Raw genomic sequence first — 14,415 nt, forward strand, 5'->3', positions numbered from 1 at the left:
CACTTGGGATATTGACATCTTAAAAGTTATCTCAAAGCAAATTATTTTTTTAACTTTTATTTTGTGTTTAGGGGTACATATATAGGTTTGTTGTATAGGTACATTGCATATCTTGGGAGCTTGGTGTACAGATTATTTTATCACCCAGGTAATAAGCATAGTACCTGATAGGCAGTTTTTCTATCCTCACCCTCCTCTCACCTCCAACCTCAAGTACGCCCCAGGCGTCTATTCCCTTCTTTGTGTCCGTGTGTACTCAATGTTTAGCTCCCACTTACAAGTGAGAATATGCAGTATTTGGTTTTCCATTCCTGTGTTAGTTTGCTTCAGCTGTGTTACTCTAAAGGCCATAAGCTCATTCTTTTTATGGCCGTGTAGTATTCCATGATGTATATGTACCATGTTTTCTTTATCCAGTCTACCATTGATGGGCATATAGGTTGACTCCATGTCTTTGCTATTATGAATAGTACAGCACTGAACATGTGTGCGCATGTGACTTTATGGTAGAACAATTTATATTCCTTCAGGTATATACTCAGTAATGGGATTGCTAGGTCAAATGGTAATTCTGTTATAAGTTACTTGAGAAATCACCAAACTACTTTCTACAATGGCTGAACTAATTTACATTCCCACCAGAAATGTATATACATTCCCTTTTCTCCACAGGCTCGCCAGCATCTGTTATTTTTTTTTACTTTTCTTTTTTTTTTTTTTTTTTTTTTTTTTTTTTTTTTTTTTGAGACGGAGTCTTGCTGTGTCACCCAGGCTGGAGTGCAGTGGCGCGATCTCGGCTCACTGCAAGCTCCGCCTCCCGGGTTCAGGCCATTCTCCTGCCTCAGCCTCCCGACGAGCTGGGACTACAGGCGCCCGCCAACACGCCCGGCTAATTTTTTTTGTATTTTTAGTAGAGACAGGGTTTCACCGTGTTAGCCAGGATGGTCTCGATCTCCTGACCTCGTGATCCGCCCGCCTCGGCCTCCCAAAGTGCTGGGATTACAGGCTTGAGCCACCGCGCCCGGCCTTTTTTTTACTTTTTAATAATAGCCATTTCTTAGAACAAATTCTGAGCCCAAAAGAATTCAGGCCTGGTGATAGCTATGTTGTAGAAACAGTTACATGAGGAGCTTCTCATTACTGAGTAGGACATTTGCCTTATTCCTGTGTTTAAAGTAGCCTAGCTCTGTTTAGGATATGGGATTTTTCATTTTTGTTCTTGTTCAGTTGGATTCAAATTGCAAATCATGTCTGATGATCATTAAAATATTTTTTTTAATTAGAATGTTATACATTCGGTTTTAATACCATTCTCGTACCTTAATTGTTTATTAAGGACTTTGAGCCAATTGATGTGGCTTTAAAAACTTAACACAAATATAGTGATGTGGCTTTAAAAACTTAGCACAAATATAAAAGTTTTTTTCTCTTTTAGTACACAGTACAGACAAATAGGAGTATCTTTTTTATTTTTATTTTTTGAGACAGGGTCAAGGCTCTGTCACCCTGGCTGGAGTGCAGTGGCACGATCACAGCTCACTGTAGCCTTGATCTCCCAGGTTCAAGCGATCCTCCTATCTCAGCCTCCTGAGTAGCTGGGACTACAGGAAGATGCCACCAAGCCTGGCTGGGTTTTGTATGTTTTATAGAGATGGGGTTTTGCCATGTTGCCCAGGTGGTCTCGAACTCCTGAGCTCAAGCACTACTCCTGCCTCAGCCTCCCAAAGTGCTGGGATTATAGGCGTTGAGCCACCACACCCAGCCAGGAGTTTCTTTTTTAACATATAATTCACTTACCATAAAATTTATCCTTATGATAAAAGTGTACAACTCAATGCTTTTTGGTATATCCACAACATTGTGTAACTATCACCACTATCTAATTCCCAAAAAATTAAGAATATCTGAAATAGGCCAGGCGTGGTGGTTCATGCCTGTAATCCTAGCACTTTGGGAGGCTGAAGTGGGTGGATTACCTGAGGTCAGGAGTTCAAGACTAGCCTGGCCAACATGGTGAAACCTTGTCTCTACTAAAAATACAAAGAATTAGCCGGGTGCACTGGTATGCACCTGTAATCCCAGCTACTCGGCAGCCTGAGGCAGGAGAATCACTTGAACCCGGGGGGCAGAGGTTGTGGTTAGCCAGGATTGTATCATTGCACTCCAGCCTGGGTGACAGAGCAAGACTTTGTCTCAAAAAAAAAAAAAAAAAAAAAACCAATTATCTGAAATAGAACTTACTGCATCATGGAAAAACAAATTTTAAATCCAATAAAATTCATCTGAATTTCCTTCTCTTGTTGGGAAGTCCACATAGAATCTCTATTTTTTGTACTCTATGGAATTATAGCTCACCTACTTTTGGGGGAATCACGTAAGGTAATTTTATTTCATTATGTATTACTAGAATGTATTGTTTTAAAATGTGTTTACTTTTTTGAAGTGTCATTTTGTTGTTGTTTTTATTGAGATGGGGTCTCACTATGTTGCCCAGACTGGTCTCGAACTCCTAACCTCAAATAACCTGCCCGGCTCGGCCTCCCAAAGTGCTGGGATTACGGGCATGAGTCACTGCATCCAGACAAAAGTGTCATTGTTTAATCTTGATTTGAAAGAACTTTAAGTATTTAAAACATTATGTGGTTCTTTTGTCCAGCGCTTTATCCCTAACTCGTTTGATTATCCAGGGTTGAAAGCAAGTCTGACTTCTGCACTCAGAAAGTGCTTGGTCTAATTGTGTTCTCCTTCCTATCTCTTAGCTTCACAGGATAATGCAGCTGGCTGTGGTTGTATCAGAAGTACTTGAGAATGGTTCCTCAGTTTTGGTCTGTTTGGAGGAAGGCTGGGACATCACTGCACAAGTAAAGTATTAGACATATTTTTTGATACTTCATTTTATATTTATATTTCCATTTGGTTGTTTTTAAATTCTTCAGATGACTCTTTTGTATAATGACTAATGTGTTTATGGACAGAGAAAGTCCTGTGTTAAATACCACCTGCTATCCATCAGAAAACTCTGTACCATGAGCTCTTAGCCCCTACGCAGCCTGGAGCTCTGGCTCCAGGCATCAAGCTCTCCCATCCACAGATGTACCACGCAGGCTTGCGGATGGAGCCCTTGACCAGCAGCAGTGTGAGGCATGGACACCATCCTTCCTGGGTTTTGTCAGTCCATCCCCTGGCTCTCTATAAGCCCCGCCTTAACTCACTCCAGAGTGAAAAGTGTGAGTTCAGACTACATGAAGATATTAATCTGCATCTGCCAAAAAGTAGAATTGATTTTAACTGATCCTCTGGCCTCTGATTAACTTAGGAAAAGGTTGCTGTCAGCAAACTGGCCAGTTAAGGATTAAAGTCTTAATTCCCTGAAAGTAAACTTGTAGCCAAAATGAATTTGAGCTTTAGTTTTTACTGGCAAATTTACAGAATTAATTTTATTGGCCATCCTGGAATGGTTAGTGAACAAATTTGCTGTTGAGGTAAATTTGTGAATTAGCTATCATCAGAAGGAAGTGCTTTTATCTTAGTAATAGGACTTTTTCAGAACTAAAATTAATGACAATCCATCCTGCTTATGCCCTAGGTGACATCCCTGGTTCAGTTACTCAGTGATCCCTTTTATAGGACACTTGAAGGCTTCCGGATGTTGGTTGAAAAAGAGTGGCTCTCTTTTGGTCACAAATTCAGTCAGCGGAGCAGCTTGACCCTCAACTGTCAGGGGAGTGGTTTTGCTCCAGTCTTCTTACAGTTCTTAGACTGTGTACACCAGGTAAGTAGAGCAAGCTTGAGTTGACTTGATATGAAGGAAATGCACTGATGGAGCATTGCGATGGTGTGCCCAGTACCTTCCTGTCATAACTCTGATTAACTCAGCCACAGGACATGCTGAAATCTTAGCAGTAGACTCCTAGGAATGGAAAAGAAAAAAAATCAGTTGGTTTCTGAAACTAGGACAGCTAAGCTGGCTGTTGAGCTTGCCCCAAGTGAAGTAGCCAGTACTCTAAATGACCATCTTCAAAGAAGAGGAGCAAACTTGGGCTTATTACCTAAGAACAAAATCTCTAGGTAATAGGGGTCCTGAAATCCAGCACATGGTCTGCCCAGTTTGGGAGGACCCCAGCTTGTGCCTGGGAACATAAGAGGTAAAGCCTAACCCCTGGAGAAATAATCAGGGCCCAGCCAGACAGGCATACAGGCTTGAGAACACTGGTCACTTCTACCACATTGAGAAACTGTGGTACATATACACCATGGAATACTATGCAGCCATACAAAAGAATGAAATCATGTCTTTTGCAATGACAGGGATATAGCTGGAGGCCATTATCCTAAGCAAATTAATGCAGAAGCAGAAAACCAAATACCTCATGTTCTCACTTACAAGTGGGAGCCCAGGTATATCCATTCAAATGCAGTGAGGGTAGGGGAGATGTGACTGCTCTAGGCTCCCTCTTGCCTTCATCGCAGGCACATCAGATACAGACCTCTGGATGGGGCCTTGGTCAGGATTGGGTTTGAGAATTGGATGGCACCGAGCTTGCAAGGTGAAGACTGAACTGGCCTAGGAAAAGCAGGCCTATTTCCAGCTTTCATTTGACCGCAATCCCAGGGTTGGATGAATGGGTTCTGGCATGTCAAACATATTTGTGGGAATGGTGAGCCTCTTTGAAACACACTGGCCTCAAATATCGATTGGAAAGAAAGGCAGAACTATGTTTTCAGGAACCAGAGTTGAAACTAACTCTGATGACACCAAGTTAGTATGTGGTTATGTTTTATTTTGGTTTTATTCTAGTAATCACTTGATCAACTTTCCAGATCACTACATAATTTTTGTAAATAACAGGTTTATTGAACTATATGTCTTACAGTTCACCTATTTAAAGTGTTCAGTAGTTTTGAATCTATTCACAAAGTTTTGTAACAATTACCACAATCAATTTTAGAGCATTTTATCACTCCAAAAAGAAACTCCATACTCATGAGCAGTGACTTTCCAACCTGTCACCCCACACACAGGAAGCTATGTTTTTTACTGCTCTAATTTACTTATTAAAGAAAAGACCGACTGGCGAATTTCAATTGATCTGTCCAAGCAGTAACTGGAGGAGCTGGTCACAAGGTTAAGCATGTACCTTTAAACTCTTCGCAGCAAATAGTATACTATATTTGTTTTCTGTTTGAATATTGGCCCTTTTATTCATACTCCTTTTGGCAAATAGATGAGGGAGAAGTTTGGAGACCATTGTCTCTGAAACAGAAAGCTTACCTGAGGCCAAAGGAGAGGAGCAAGCATCTCTTCTCACTTTTAGGCAGGCGAAAGCATATGAGTTCTTCATGAAAGCATTTCTTATCTTGCTTTTTTATTATGCTTATCAATTGGACTAGGCTTATTTCCTGCCTCCATATACCACCATTACTAACAATAATTACTAATTTGTGTCGACTGCTTACTATGTGCCAGGCACTGTTCTGAGCACTACACGTTATTTTAGTTCATAATTCTTTGAATCTTTTGCTGGCCCTCACCCTCCCACTTTATTTATATTTCTAATGAGTCAGGTGTAGACTTCTTTCATAACATCTATAGCACTAAAGTATATTTATTTGTATGTAAGTATTGCCCTCTACTTAGTCTGAGAATTCCCAGGAACAGGGACTATGTCATACTAGTCTTCACATCCCTAGTATCTAACACAATTACAGTTTCAGTCTCTGGAATATAATAGACAATAAATAGATAATCTCAATGAATATGTGAGATTTGAAAGACCACAAGTCTTGTTCATGCTCTTACCACCCTTCATCAAGACCATCTAGAATATCCTGGCCGGGCGTGGTGGCTCACGCCTGTAATTCCAACACTTTGGGAGGCCGAGGTGGGTGGATCACGAGGTAAGAGATCAAAATCATCCTGGCCAACATGGTGAAACCCCATCTCTACTAAAAATACAAACAATTAGCTGGACGTGGTGGCGCACGCCTGTAGTCCCAGCTACTTGGGAGGCTGAAGCAGGAGAATCGCTTGAACCCGGGAGGCGGAGGTTGCAATGAGCTGAGAATCCCCCACTGCACTGCAGCCTGGGAGACAGAGCAAGACTCCGTCTTGGGGAAAAAAAAAAAAAAAAATCTAGACTATCCGAAGTAGAATTGCTGGCATAATCTTCCAAAAGCTCAGATACAATCCTTTTATTCCCCTCCACAAAAGTCTTCAAAGCAAACAAACAAAAACCTTCAGTGGCTCCACATTTCCTAAAGAATTACCCTTCCACGTATCCAATTTGAATATAACTGGGGGGAACCAAAATGTCCTACAGTAGGTGAATGGCTACACAAACTGGGATACATCCATACCGTGGACAACTACTCAACAGTAAAAAGGAATTACTGGCACATGCAACACCTTAAAGGGATCTCAAGGACATTATATTGAAAGAAAAAAAAAAGGCAATCTCAAAGGGTCCAATTGAGTATGATTCCATGTATATAATTTTTTTTTTTTTTTGAGACAGAGTCTCACTCTGTCACCTAGGTTGGAGTGTAGTGGTGTGATCTCAGCTCACAACAACCTCCGCCTCCCAGGCTCACGCAATCTTCCCACCTTGGCCTCCCAAGTAGCTGGGACCACAGGTGCACACCACCAGACCTGGTTAATTTTTTGTATTTTTGGTAGAGACAGGGTTTTGCCATGTTGTCCAGGCTAGTCTTGAACTCCTGAGCTCAGGCAATCCATCTGCCTTGGCCTCCCAAAGTGCTGGGATTACAGGCGTGAGCCACCATGCCCAACTAATATTTTAAAATGACTGACAAGATCATAAATTATTGGTTGCCAGATTCAAGATAGTGGGAGAGAAGGAAATGAGTGTGACTATAAAGGGGTATCATGAAAAACAAACCAAATGTCCATCAACCGATGAAGAGATGAACAAATTCTGGCATATTAATTCAGTGGAATACCACTCAGCACACAAAGGGAATGAAATATTTATATTACAAAGACTGACCAATCTTGTGATCACTATGCTCAGTGAAAGAAGCCAGGCAGAAAAGACTATCTACTATATAAGTTTATTTATATGACATTCTAAAAAGGGCAAAACCATAGTGACTGAAAGCAGATCAGTGACTGCCTGGGACCAGTGACCAAGGGAGGGGATCAATCATCATGCAAAGGGCATAAGCAAACTTTTCAGCGTCAGGAAACTGTTCTGTATCATGATTGTGGTGATGGTTACACAACTGTGTACAGTGACCAAAACTAGTAAAACTATACACTTAAAGTAGGGAAATTTTATATTTAAATAATACTTCAATAAATCTGGAGGAAAAAATAATAATCTTTAATTGGTAAGTCCAACATCTCAGTAAACTAGAGTTCCGAAAAAGAAAACAGCAGCTACCTTGTTTCTACGGAGAAGAATTTGTCTGGGGCCCAGAAAGTACTCGTAGGTCTGGCTGCTTGTTTTCTGGAAACAGGGCAGGAAATAGGTCCAGGGAAATCCCAGTTCAGTATGCAGACTTTTCGTTTTTTCCATGCTATTTTCGGTGTTTCCTAAGTCTCATCACTAACCCAGTTGTGTCTGGTGTTCCCAAGTCTAGAGCTTATCAGGTTTGTTTGTTTGTTTTTCAGAAAATAAACCTCCGATCTGTTGCTCTGAAAAGGGTAATCATATGACTACATGGGGTGGGAAAGGACCTGGGGTCCTTTCCTGCCTCCATAGACTTCCGGCTAGTCCCACAATAGCCTCCATTTCACCCCTGCATTACTCAATACTTGGGCCTCTGTGCCCTGAGCCTTTCTGGGTTTACACAGCAAATTGTTACCTTCTCAACTCATTTTCCTCCTGGCAGGAATCCCAATATAGCTTCTCCTCTTCTATCATTTACTGCTATTCTCCCTTCTATTTTCCATCTTTCAAAAATTTGCTGAATTGCTTTGGCCCAATGCTGTGTTTCCTCCCATTCTCCCCACTCCCTTTTGGGTTTTTTACCTCTTAAAAATTCCTTTAATGGGGGAGGATTCCAGGGGAATGAGCTTGTACAGCCAAATTTGGCTTAAGTTAAATGGACTACTTAATATGTTAAATCTCTATGTTCAACTTGCAGAATTAGGCACACCTAAACATTAGGGTCAGCAAAATAATCCACTCACAATCAGTAAGAGATAGGAGGTTCTCATGTAAGATGCACTGTCCTCAAAGATGGGAACATCATTGTCTCCCAAGTACAATAATCCTTGGAATGAAATTCTTCTATTTTATTATTGGGGATGGGGCTGGGAGGAGGAGTGGGAGAGGTCTAGATGCTGGAAGGTAACCTGTATTCTGTGAGTACCCCTTAAGTGGTATGATTAAAGCAATTTAGCATACACTAAGATGTAGCGTAACTTACATTCGTATTATCTTTAGAATACATTACAATAGATGCTAAAATTACAAAAGGCTAAGTTAATTAAAACAATTTGGGGTATATGCTTAATTTCTGCTGTTTTGTTTTATTTACTAATCAGCTGAATTTAAGATTTATTTGGTTTTTTTTTAAGTAAAGAATTAAAATTCAAATGTGTTATATAAACTAGTTGATTCTGAAATCAAAAACAGAAGTTAACTTTTAATTAAAGTTTGATTATTTGTAGGTGAATCCTTCACAAACTGTAAAAAGTAATATTGTTCAGGATCTAGAGACCCTATTAGTATGACTTCAAATCTGGCTGTGCCAAATTAAAATTTTTTAAATTAAAACATAAATTTTTAAGAATTTGCCTGAATCCTCCTTTCACTTAATACCTCATACATAATAACCTAAGTGCAGACAAGTCACAGCAAAGCAAGCATATGACCTTAATTGCAGTAAGTAAAGCATGCTTGGCTACCAGAGGTATCAGCTTTGGTGATGCAAATTATTTTGTGCTGAAAAGGGATTGTTTATTCACTCAAAAACAGAGGAATCTAAGAAGACTATAGTTAGCAAATAGTTTTTCTGACTCTTGCTGACTTAATTATAAGGTAGTGTTTCATCATCTTCGACATACTGGATTTAGGCATTAGAAAATGCCTTCTTTGAATGCCTTTCAAGTGAACACTAGTGCTTTACATGACTCTGGCTTTTACCAGATAATTCGAATTCGTGCTGCCCTCAGTCTCTCAGGGACACACAACAGAACTAGGCCCAGAAACATCAAAAAAATAGGTTCAAAATTACACAGCAGCAAGTGAAGCTTTCCCAGATGGCATGTGTTCCCTGCTTATTAACCATTTCTAACAAACATTGAATGCCAAAAGGCAGTCCATGGACATATGCCTAGACTTGTCCATTAGCACTAATAAAGTTACAAGAAAACAGATGAAGCACTGAACTTAAATTACAACTGCCTCATCCTATAAAAAGCCATTGTTTACGCCAGTATATCCAGGTGTCAAATGAATTATAAATGCTAGCTCACTGTTTCATAATAGCAACATCTGGCAGATTTTTTGCTTCTAAAAGAAATTGGCTTAGCTCAAATGATATCATTACAGGACTTCCTTTTCTTAAAATAGTTGAGCCAAATTAAAAAAAAATCCAATATACAAAGATTAAATTTTTATGTAAAATTTCTTTTTAAAATATAATACCAGGAGAAAAACATGAATAGTATGAATGAAAAGATGAAGAAAGCATCCCCTTTATTTCGGCATTAGAGTAAATCTTTGAGGGTATCTATCTTAGAACTTTTTCAGTATTTTTAACTTTGATTTCAAAGTTTATTCAAATTGTAAATTGATTCACTTTGGTATGGCTTTATGTGATTCTCCTCATGGTTACCTTATGACAGCACTATGCTAGGTCCTACCCCAAAGAGAAAAGCTATTTGCCTTTTGAAGATAGGAGCCTTCCTTGTGAGCACTATGTGAGCAGCTAAGCTGCCCCTACACAGGTTGGTTATTCTAAAATTTATCCAGTAATATTGGCAAAATAGCTGTAGCTGATGGATTGTTGGTATATTCAAGAGTTTCTGCTGTCTGCTTCCTATTGAACTGCAAACTGGCAAAAAATGAACATAATCCAATCCGTTTTATAACAAGGCAATTTTGCCTCAAAGCTTAATATTTAAGGCCATATAATATGGAAGGATGTAACACAAAGCACACAATGTTTGTTAAGTCTTAATTTGTGAAATAACAAAAATTAATATTCGCTATATATACTCTTCTAGGGTCTGTTTAACCATATCCAGTTTTTCACTGTGTTGATGTATAGTGTCTCCTGTAGCTCAATATTTATAATTCTGAAAGCAGAACCCAGTTTTAATGTATTAAACTTTACTTCCAAAATGTTGATCTTTCCAGGGATTTGAGTCATAGCTTATTTTTATGGGCCTTTAAATTTTACAAAGTACTTAATGGCACATGGGCAAAAAAAAGACCCTATAAATTCATGTTTCTCCAAATTCCATTTCAGATTGTCTTCTTATAAATAAGTGAAGTTGGCAAGTTTCACTCCATAACGGAAAAACAAAACTAAAATGCTTCATGCAGTTTAGTCTTTTAAGTCTGTATACTTTTTAACCTGCAACAAAATAAATACAAAATTATTTTGAACAACAAAATCCAGATGATACCTGAGAGAAGCCTAAAACTCTATTCATCACCATACTTAGGGAAATGCTGACACAGAATTAATTTATTAGCTGAAATACCTATCAATCATTCCCAATTCTATATAATAAGGCTAAATTTATTTGAAGCACACTTGCCTTTAGGCCCCCAAAATCTTGTGGCCAACAATAAAGAAAACTAATGAAACCAAAAGCTGTTCTTTGAGAATATCAATAAAATTGATAAAGCTCTAGCTAGACTGCTTGAGAAAAAAAAGACACAAATTACCAATATTAGAAATGAGAAAGATGACGTCACTACAGATTCTACAAATATTATAAGGCTGATCCTGGGTATGGTGGCTCAAGCCTATAATCCCAGCATTTTGGGAGGCCAAGATGGGATCACTTGAGCCCAGGAGTTCAAGACCAGCCTGGGCAACACAGCAAGACCCCACCTCTAAAAAACAAAATAAATACTTTTTTTTGGCCTGGCGCGGTGGCTCACGCCTGTAATCCCAGCACTTTGGGAAGCCGAGGCGGGTGGATCACAAGGTCAGGAGATCGAGACCATCCTGGCTAACATGGTGAAACCCCTTCTCTACTAAAAATACAAAAAATTAGCTGGGCGTGGTGGCGGGCGCCTGTAGTCCCAGCTACTTGGAGAGGCTGAGGCAGGAGAATGGCGTGAACCGGGGAGGCGGAGCTTGCAGTGAGCTGAGATTGCGCCACTGCACTCCAGCCTGGGCAACAGAGCAAGACTCCATCTCAAAAAAATAATAATAATTTAAATAAATAAATACTTTTTTAAAATCCCTGTTAAGCAAATGAAAAGCCAAATCACACAATGGGAGAAAATATGTGTAAACCATATATTTGCTGAAGGATTTATCTAGAACACATAAAGAAACCTTAAAATTCAATAATAAGAAAACAACCTTTTTTTTTTTTTTCTTTGAGATAGAGTCTTGCTCTTTCCCTGAGGCTGGAGTGCAGTGGCAAAATCTTGGCTCACTGCAACCCCGCCTCCCAGGTTCAAGCAATCCTTTCGCCTCAGCCTCCCTAATAGCTCAGATTACAAGTGTGCACCACCACGCCCAGCTAATTTTTTTATTTTTAGCAGAAATGGTGTTTCACCCTATTGGCCAGGCTGGTCACAAACTCCTGACCTCAAGTGATCCACCCACCTCAGCCTCTCAAAGTGCTGGAATTATAGGCATGAGCCACTGTGCCCAGCCAACAACTTATTTTTGAAATGGGCAAAATATTTGTACTGATTTCACCAAAGACATACAAATAAGCACATGAAAAGATACTTGACATCATTCTTCATTAGAAAATGCAAATTAAAATCACAAGAGTCTAGGTGAGTTCCATTGGCAAAGAGGAAAAGAAGCCATTGAACTGGACAAACTGAGTCACTGGGGTGCAGGACTCAATGGAGAAAGTATGATTTTTCTTGCTTCCTAGAAATCTAAGCACCGTAAGAGTTCAGCCATCTCATCATTTCTTCTTACATGATGGAAGAAAGACATCTCAGAAAATTCCTTATGTTTCTTAATGTCAGATTCTAAACGTGGTATCTAGGTACTAATCAACCCAGCCTTGAGGTCTATCTGACTTTTCTTTTTCCACCAAAGAAAAGAAATGTTTACATGCTTGTTACTTTATTGCTGAAGAGTAAAAAACAAACTGCTCTGCATCTTCTCTTCCACTTCCAGTAGACCTGATCGTTAACCCCAGTTTGGGGAGGTTTGTTTTTCAACCCCAAACAGTTAGCAACTGCAGGTGCTCCTGTGGCACACAGGAGGACACATGCATAGTGCCCCCAAGCGTATACACCTTGATGCTTTCTCCACGCACCAATTCCAGTCCCAGTGGAGTGGGTACAAGAGGCCTTGGAAAATTGTCTAACCTTTCTAGCATAATTGTAGAGGGCTTGTGGTGAGGCCAATATACTGGGCTATGAAAGCATTTTTTGACTTGTAAAGAAGTTTCACGTTTAATCTGAGCACATGATCTCCCTGAAATGCCTGTAAGTTCAACTTAAGATCATATTTCCATTCTACTTTTACCTCAGAAGTGGGTCTTCAAAATTCTATTCCTGAGTAGATTAAATACCAGAATAATCAAGAAAAAGATACAAGTATGTATGAGGCATGTCGTTTCTATGGAACAGTCATTGAGAGAAATGTTATTTTGAGGCTTTAATAAAGTTTTTGTTGTTGTTGTTTGGCTTTTTTTTTTTTTTTTTGAGACGGAGTCTCGCTCTGTTGCCCAGGCTGGAGTGTAGTGGCGCAATCTCGGCTCACTGCAAGCTCCGCCTCCCGGTTTCATGCCATTCTTTCTCTCGCCTCAGCCTCCCGAGTAGCTGGGACTACAGGCGCCTGCCACCACGCCCAGCTAATTTTGTTTTTGTATTTTTAGTAGAAATGGGGTTTCACCATGTTAGCCAGGATGGTCTCAATCTCCTGACCTCACGATCCGCCCGCCTCGGCCTCCCAAAGTGCTGGGATTACAGGCGTGACCCACCACGCCTGGCCCTTGAGGCTTTAATAAAGATTTTTAAAAGAAATTTTAGAACATATTGTAGACTGGTTCAGTGGAAAGAACTCTTCCTCCCTTGGAAACAGTGAGCGAGGGGCTGGCCTGTGACTACTGAAGGTTTATCCCAAGGGCTGTTGGGGCAGTTGTCCTTGGAGCTCACCCTGCCTGAGCACACTGCAGATTTCTCCTCCCCAGGACTCAGATGGTAGGGAACCAAGTTCCATCCTTAGTTGCCCTGTCCCCTTCTTCCGTCCCAGCACCCACAATCTGAGTAACCACCCTCTCCATCACTGGCTCCTTGGGATGAGGCTGTTGATTCCAAAGCAACAGCTCACACTGGAGAGCTCTGCGTGGCATTACAGGACAGGTTGAGGGGGAAACTTGAGGTCTGAGCAATGCTTAAGGAGCCAGGAAGACCAGAGAACCAGGCCTACTAGAGAGTCAAACCCAGGGCCTTCTTTGCTGTGCATAAGTATCAGTAGAGGCAAGCATTTGAATGAGAATTGCTGTATTAAGGGACATGGTTGACTACTGAGACACACATAGAGGGCTAACAAAACAAGGAAATAAAAGGTATTTTTTAATATTGATCCTTAATTATGTGTCACATCTGCTTATTATAACTATAAACTCTTCAAGTTTAGCCTTTATCATTCATTCATTCATTCAGAGACTGGGTCTCACTCTGTCACCCAGGCTGAAGTACAGTGGCACAATTGTGGCTCCACTGCAGCTTCGAACTCCTGGACACAAGTGATCCTCCTCCTCAGCCTCCTGAGTAGCTGGGGCTACAGGCGCGTGCCACCACACCTGGCTAATTGTTTTAATTTTTGTAGAGAAAAGGTCTCACTATGTTGCCCAGGTTGGTCTCAAACTCCTGGCCTCGAGATCCTTCCACCTTGGTCTCCCAAAGGTGCTAGGATTACAGGCGTGAGCCACCGCACCCAGCCAGTTTTTATAATTAGTTGCTCATATTGCATGATCATAGGAAACCCATGATTTCTTATCCCTTCATTTTCACTGATGAGAAAACTCTACTTAATACAAATGCTTATAGTTCTGCAAACCTGGAGTATGGCACACTACCTAGCTATTCAGAGCCATGTCCCATGGAAAGCTCTGCTGTCCTGTGGAGATCTGATGCAACAGGAAGGCAGTGGCTCACATCAAGGAAGCAGTTCCATGGTTTACAGGCCCACTGCATAGGAGTCAAACTCTTTTTTAATGCATCTTCCTAAAATCCATTTTATTTTACATTACTTACAAGCTAAAATTTTAGTTCCATTAAA

The 14,415-nt window shown here is 40.4% G+C and overlaps 1 protein-coding gene across 4 annotated transcripts in view; it reads left to right on the forward strand.

The window, feature by feature from the left end:
* The window catches only part of SBF2 (SET binding factor 2), a 513,021-nt gene that overhangs the window by 478,925 nt on the left and 19,681 nt on the right, over window positions 1–14,415 (forward strand). For all 4 annotated transcript variants that reach the window (XR_004250226.2, XM_032166635.2, XM_032166637.2 and 1 more), the window contains 2 exons: window positions 2,760–2,861; window positions 3,587–3,772. Coding sequence is in view for 3 of the 4 variants with exons in the window: in XM_032166635.2 (XP_032022526.1) it covers window positions 2,760–2,861; window positions 3,587–3,772 (288 nt within the window). In the remaining variant the exon portion in view is untranslated. The remainder of the gene's footprint in view (window positions 1–2,759; window positions 2,862–3,586; window positions 3,773–14,415) is intronic.

The sequence above is a fragment of the Hylobates moloch genome, unplaced genomic scaffold (genome assembly GCF_009828535.3).
Source record: "Hylobates moloch isolate HMO894 unplaced genomic scaffold, HMol_V3 SCAFFOLD_11, whole genome shotgun sequence".
NCBI classification, from domain to species: domain Eukaryota; kingdom Metazoa; phylum Chordata; class Mammalia; order Primates; family Hylobatidae; genus Hylobates; species Hylobates moloch.